The 6,596-nt window shown below is 47.7% G+C and overlaps 1 protein-coding gene across 1 annotated transcript; it reads right to left on the bottom strand.

Moving 5' to 3' along the window:
• Positions 1–3,711: 3,711 nt before the first annotated feature.
• On the bottom strand, positions 3,712–4,146 carry LOC131217597 (uncharacterized). Its single transcript, XM_058212537.1, has one exon. It carries the CDS (start codon positions 4,144–4,146, stop codon positions 3,712–3,714), a length of 435 nt encoding a protein of 144 aa, XP_058068520.1.
• Between the last annotated feature and the right edge of the window lie 2,450 nt (positions 4,147–6,596).

Below are 6,596 nucleotides of genomic sequence, written 5' to 3'. Positions count from 1 at the left end.
AAGATGACTCATCCTCCTCGTCGAAGCTCCCCTCGCCAAGCTCCTCCAGTCCTAAGTCACCTGCATCTATGAACGGGTCTGGTTGGTGTTTTAAAACATCATCCCAGAGTGGGAGTGAGTGATCAACTCAGTGGGTGTTATTAGTCTTAAGTTATCACAGGCATCAATTATAATATGATCTTAATGAAAAGCAGTCAATCATAAATATTTATCTAGTCTTGTTAATGCACATGCATGTAGGATGATATGATGTATGCCCTCACCACAATGCTCCCTCAAGCGACTCCATCTAACGATCGCGTATAACAACACTCCCTCAGTGCGACCTCAACTGCCGAGTCGCCAACCTAGCTAATGCCATGCAATGATGATGTTAGCCAAATTATTAATTAAGTCCATTCATCCAGTAGATTGGGGAATCCGGTACACCCCACGTATTAATGCCCTAAACTGGTTACGAGGCCAAGACCTTCAATGCGTAAGGCCGAGACCCCGCGGTCCGTGATCCCGTCGGGTTCCTCATCCCCGACTTCAAGCACATGAGGAGTGCCGAGAGAAAGGGATCGTTCGCGGTCACTACGGGGAGGCGCGATACCCCAGCATAGGCTGACAGCTCGGACACAGTGTCCCATTCCACCATGCCCAACTCACGAGGCTGTGGACCAATTTCAAGTGGGTTATTGATGGGCTACAACGGTTGTAGGGTATTCCAGGTTCCATACATGTGTGAGCAAGCAGGGTTAATAAACAAGGTTAGTCAAACAGTAGGCAAGACCGTACGAGTCAGGCGAGCGTGAGACGAGTGACATCGGGCACAGTGGACCCATGTAGTCGAACTACAACCACCGAACACATCCGCCCAAACCCACTAGTCTAGCCATAGCATAGTCCTACCGATGGGACTACCGTCTCTCCTAAAGTTCCTAACCAACCTAAGAGGGTGAGGGGATCCATAACTTATCAACTATCCAAGTTATCAACAAGCATAATCATATCATATTCTCGGGCATCTCAACCATTCAAAAAACGGATATTCCTGCAAGCAAGCAAATATTATCAAGAAATAAAGTGCATGTGAGAGTGTGGGTTTGTGTGGAAGTTAAACACTTCCTCCATCTTGAGAAATCATATGCACAAAGGTAATGAATCCTACATCCTATGAAGCAATGACACATGGGAAAATCAAACAAGGCATGAACATATAATCATCCATACACAAAATTATGTAAGAGGCAAGAACAATCATCATAAGAGTCAAACCTACAATTCCATATTATTTCAACAAACCTATAATTCCTAGGGTTTCTCAAGATTCTCCAAATACGGCATCCAAGTAATCAAAATCATTAATCTCATACTAAAGTTGGTGTTAGGCCACCTAAGAACAATAGTCTGCACCTATGGATCATTGGAGATTCAGAAAATGCCCTAGGAAAGAGGGCTTTCTGGTCGATCGGCCGGAATCCCTAAAACAAGCTCTTGCATGTTAGAATTCCAAGCCAACCCCATCTTAATACATGGATTTCAAGAAAAATGGATGAAAGATCTTACCTAGACACCCCACGGACGATTGTTGAGGTTAAGGAGGAGAGTTTCTCCTTGTAAGAGAGGTAGGGAGTTGGAAGGGTTGACTCTCTTGGGCCACACTTCAATCTAGGGCCCACCTTGTATCTCCTTCACTCACACTATCTTCTCCTCTCCTTGCTCCTTTACTCTCTTTTTACTCTTGGTGGTTATGGTAAATGAGAGAGAGTTATGAGAGTTATGGCTTATTCCCAAGGCTAGGGCCAAGTGGCCTTAAGTTTCCTCAAAATCCCAAAATAGCCTACTAGGACTCACTATTGGTGTTGGGGTGATCCTAACACTCCTTTGGCCACTAAATTTGGTGGGTAGGTGCACTATGGCCCAATGAGGGGTCATATAAAATTTGAGAACAAACGGATGAACGGTTGTGGGGGTTTGAGTCAACGGTTCCGATCTTTAAATGACCCTGTGGGGTCCATTTTGGTGATTGAAGCGGTTCTGGTGGCCCTCTAGCCATGAAACTTATAGGATAGATACTCCATGGCCCGATAAAGGGCCATGCAAAATTTAGAGACGATCGAATATGGGGTTTGGTCGTACGGGTCCGATTTATGATCAACGGTCACCGTTCCTCGATCGGGTCCCAGAGTTGAATAGCCTGGTATCTCAGTTTCATTTGCAAATGCCAAATTCTGATCCTAGCATTGGTGGGGTGCCGTCGGCAAGTGCCAGATTCCACTTCTGGGTGTCCACTGGGCCCGCGGTCCGCGATGGCCTACAAGCCCAGTGAGGTCTATGGTTCCTAAATTTTTATAATTTTTCGACCTTCCTTCGTTGCGATATAGCCCACACGTGTATTCGGCCATCTGGCTTGGCGGCCTGCACTAGTCCCTATCATGACCTGTCTAGTCTATTCTAATAGGCTAATCCTAGGTTAATTAACGCATGATACCCTACCACGAGTGATTTAACCGAACGGTCCTGCGGCAAATCCTACGTGGACGCCTCAGGACACTGACTGGTTGGACGGGACGTTACAATCTACCCCCCTTATAAATAAATTTCGTCCTCAAAATTTGTACCTGTTCGTATTGCTGAAGCAGGCTTGGGTAATGCTTGCGGACTTCTGCTTCCGTCTCCCAAGTGGCCTCCTCTTCATCGTGATGGGTCTATAATACCTTGACTAATGAGATGACCTTGTTGCGTAGGACCTGCTCCTTCCTATCAAGTATTTGAGTGGGTCGGAGAATGTGTGGCATTTTCCTTAAGCTCCACGTGCTCCCACTTGATGATATGTGAAGGATCAGAGACGTACTTTTTCAACATCGATATGTGGAAAACGTTATGCACTCCGGCGAGGGGCGTGGGTAGGACCAAGCGATAGGCAACCGCACCCACACGGTCCAAAATCTGAAAGGGCCCTATGAACCGTGGTGCGAGCTTCCCCTTCTTGCCGAAGCGTAAAACGCCCTTCATTAGAGAGATCTTGAGAAATACGTGGTCCCCAGCTTCAAATTCTAAGTCTCTCCACCTTGTGTCGGCATAGCTTTTCTGCTGGCTTTGAGCCGTCAAGAGGCGGCGCCGGATAATTCCAATCTTCTCAGTTGTGATCCGCACCAAATCTGGTCATAGCAAACTCTTCTCGCCAATTTCCTCCCAACAATGTGGGGCTCGACACGGACGCCCATACAAAGCCTCGTAAGGCGTCATATCGATGCTAGCCTGGAAGTGATTGTTGTAGGCGAACTCGGCATATGGGAGACAATCGTCCTAACTCTCCTGAAAGTCCAGGACGCAAGCTCGCAACATGTCTTCCAAGATTTGGTTCACCCGCTCGGTCTGCCCATCTGTCTGAGGGTGGAAGGCGGTGCTAAACTTCAGCTTCACCCCCATAGCCTCCTGGATGCGGATTCAGAAGATCGACGTGAATCGTGTGTCCCGATCCGACACAATTTCCAACGGGACACTATGGAGCAGCACGATTTCCTTGATATACAGTTTGACCAAATCATCGGCAGAGCTAGATGTCTTGATTGGCAGGAAATGGGCTAATTTGGTTAGCCTATCCACAATCACTCATATCGAGTCATGCCCCTTCCTTGTCTTAGGCAAACCGGCAATGAAGTTCATAGATATGAAGTCCTACTTCCACTCGGCAATGGGCATGGGCTGCAATAGGCCCGGGGGTCAACGGTGCTCGACCTTGACTTGTTGACACGTGAGGCATCGAAACACATACTCTGCTATTTCCTTCTTCATGTTGTCCCACCAATAATTTCGCTTTAGATCCTGATACATTTTGGTACTACCAGGATGCATTGCTAACTTGGAGTTATGAGCAGCATTTAGGACTTCTTCTCGTAGTCCTTGAAGGTTTGGAACACAAAGGCGGCTTCGGTACCACAACCCTCTATCGGTACCGATCCTCCACTCAGACTTTCCATCATTCCTTGCTCTTTCCCTCATTTTCTTCAATAACTCATCGCCCTCCTGGGCTTCAATGATTTTCCTGTCAACCAGGGGTTGGGCTTGAATGTGGGCTATGACCTTGTACGGCTCTTCCACGGTTAACTTCGTGTCGAAGTCTCGAACGAATTCCACTATATCCCATTCTCTCACCATTAGCGGGGCCACAAATTCGATTGTCTTCTTGTGACTCAAGGCGTCCGCCACCAAATTGGCCTTACCAGGGTGATATGAGACATCGAACTTAAAGTCCTTCAACGTTTCCATCCAGCATCGCTGTCTCATGTTCAGGTCCTTCTGGGTGAAGATGTATTTGAGACTCTTATGATCAGAAAAGAGCTCAAACTCCTCACCATAAAGATAGTGTCTTCATATCTTCAATGCAAAAACTACTGCCGCAAGCTCGAGTCATGTGTAGGGTAGTTATCCTCATGTTTCCGTAACTGTCTAGACGCATAAGCAATTGCCCTGTCTTTTTGCATGAGTACACATCCCAAGCCCACATGAGAAGTGTCAGTATAAACGATGTACTTGACCCCTTGCTCAGGTAGCACAAGCACAGGTGCCGACGTCAGTTTGTCCTTCAACTCTTGGAAGGCCGCCTCTGCTTTTTCATTCCAGGCAAATTTGAAGTCCTTCCGAGTTAACTGGGATAGCAGTCGGGCTATCTTCGAGAAGTCTCTAATGAATCTGCCGTAATAACCTGCGAGACCAAGAAAACTTCGTACTTTCGTAACCGACTTCGGTTGCTTCCAATCTTGTACTGCTGCCACCTTGGCGAGATCCACAGATATTCCTTCCTTGGACACTACATGTCCCAGAAATTTGACTTCCTCCTTCTAGAAGGCGCATTTCCTAAATTGTGCAAACAGTCGATTTTTCTCTAGGGTCTCGAAGACTGCCCTTAAATGTTCTCCATGCTCTTCACGGCTCTTTGAATAAATCAATATGTCGTCGATAAACACGATGACGAATCTGTATAAGAATGGCCTAAGGATTCTGTTCATGAGGTCCATGAAGACCGCTGGGGCATTGGTGAGCCCAAACGACATAACCAGGAACTCGTAATGGCCAAAACAGGTCCTGAAGGCCGTTTTCTGTATATCCTCATCCCTAACTCGCAGCTGGTGGTACCCTGATTGTAGATCGATCTTTGAGAAATATTGAGCACCCCTCAACTGGTCGAATAAATCGTCGATTCTGGGCAACGGGTACTTGTTCCGAACCGTCACTTGGTTCAATCTCCTGTAATCCACACATAGTCATAAAGAGTCGTCCTTCTTCTTTACAAATAGGACCGGGGCTCCCCATGGTGATACACTGGGTCGGATGAAGCCTGACTCTAGTAAATTGTCGATTTGAGTCTGTAGTTCTTCCATCTCATATGAGGGCATGCGGTACGTAGGCAAGGAGATGGGCTTGGCACCCAGAACCAAATCGATCGTGAAGTCTATCTCACGTCGAGGTGGAAGCCCAAGTATGGTCTTAAACACGTCCCAAAAATCTTGGACCATGGGTGTGTCCGTTATCGAGGGCCCATCATAACCCTCCTCCAATGAAGCATAACACAAAATTCTTTCTTGGTGGCTGACCTAGAATGGGAACGTGAAGGGAACTTCATCGCCCTCGTATATTTTCACTGTCCTTGTTTCACAATCAATTTTCACCTTCATCAGTGTCAACCAGTTCATACCTAGGATGGCGTCGTAATGGAAAATCTTAGTTGCGATCAGATCGACGAGTACCACCTTGGCCCCAAGTCTATGGGGCAGTCACAACACATCTTTGTCACTTCAGAAATAGTTCCAGCGGCGGTAATGATTCTCACTCCTATGATAGGAGTGAAGTGTATCCCTAAGCACTTGACAATTGCATGCGATACGAGGGAGACAGTAGCTCCAGTGTCCACTAGCAGAAATATGGGAGTACCTTGAACGTGGGTCGTCACCTCGAAAGCCGTAGGGTTGGGAATCACTGCATCTTAGCCATCGACCGCTAAGGCACGAACCCGAGCCTGCTGTGGAAAATTTGGTCGTTACATGGGCCGCTGTGGCGGTCTAACCTGAGGTGGGGGTGGATGGCGAAACTGTTGACTAGGCCTCATTGCCCTTAGGGGTGAAATCTGCAAGGCTTGCTGTGGGGGCCTACTGATGCGCTGTGGCAGCGTGAAGCCGAGGTCCCTCATCCTCGTAAAGCAATACGGCTCGGAGTGCCCTGCCCTCTTGTAGTAGCTACATGTCTGGGCAGGTTGTAAAGAAGGGGCCGGTGCAACGACCAATTGGGGCGGAGAGTTCAGGCGTGGCCTTTTTCCTACAAAGGAAGTGGACGGTCCCTCCATCCTGTTTCGAGGCCCTAACTATGAACGGGTCCGTGAGACTTGCTCCTCATCTTACTCTGCCCGAATCGACATCTTGACGAGCTCGGCATATGATCTGATGCTGGCACAACACATCTTAGAGCAGATGTCGCTCCTTAACCCCGCCATGAACTGTCTCATTTTGATCGCCTCATTAGTGATCATCTCGGAAGCGTAGCGGGAGAGTTCTGTAAAGCGGTTCTCATATTGAGCCACACTCATCCCCCCTTGTTGGAGGCGGAGAAATTCA

The sequence above is a fragment of the Magnolia sinica genome, chromosome 10 (genome assembly GCF_029962835.1).
Source record: "Magnolia sinica isolate HGM2019 chromosome 10, MsV1, whole genome shotgun sequence".
NCBI lineage: Eukaryota > Viridiplantae > Streptophyta > Magnoliopsida > Magnoliales > Magnoliaceae > Magnolia > Magnolia sinica.
Note: the sequence above shows the minus strand (reverse complement) of the source record. Positions and strands in the feature narration are given on the sequence as shown.

Excerpts from the sequence above, each read along its gene's own strand:
- LOC131217597 (XM_058212537.1), bottom strand. The coding sequence starts at position 4,146 with ATGGTGAGAGAATGGGATATAGTGGAATTCGTTCGAGACTTCGACACG.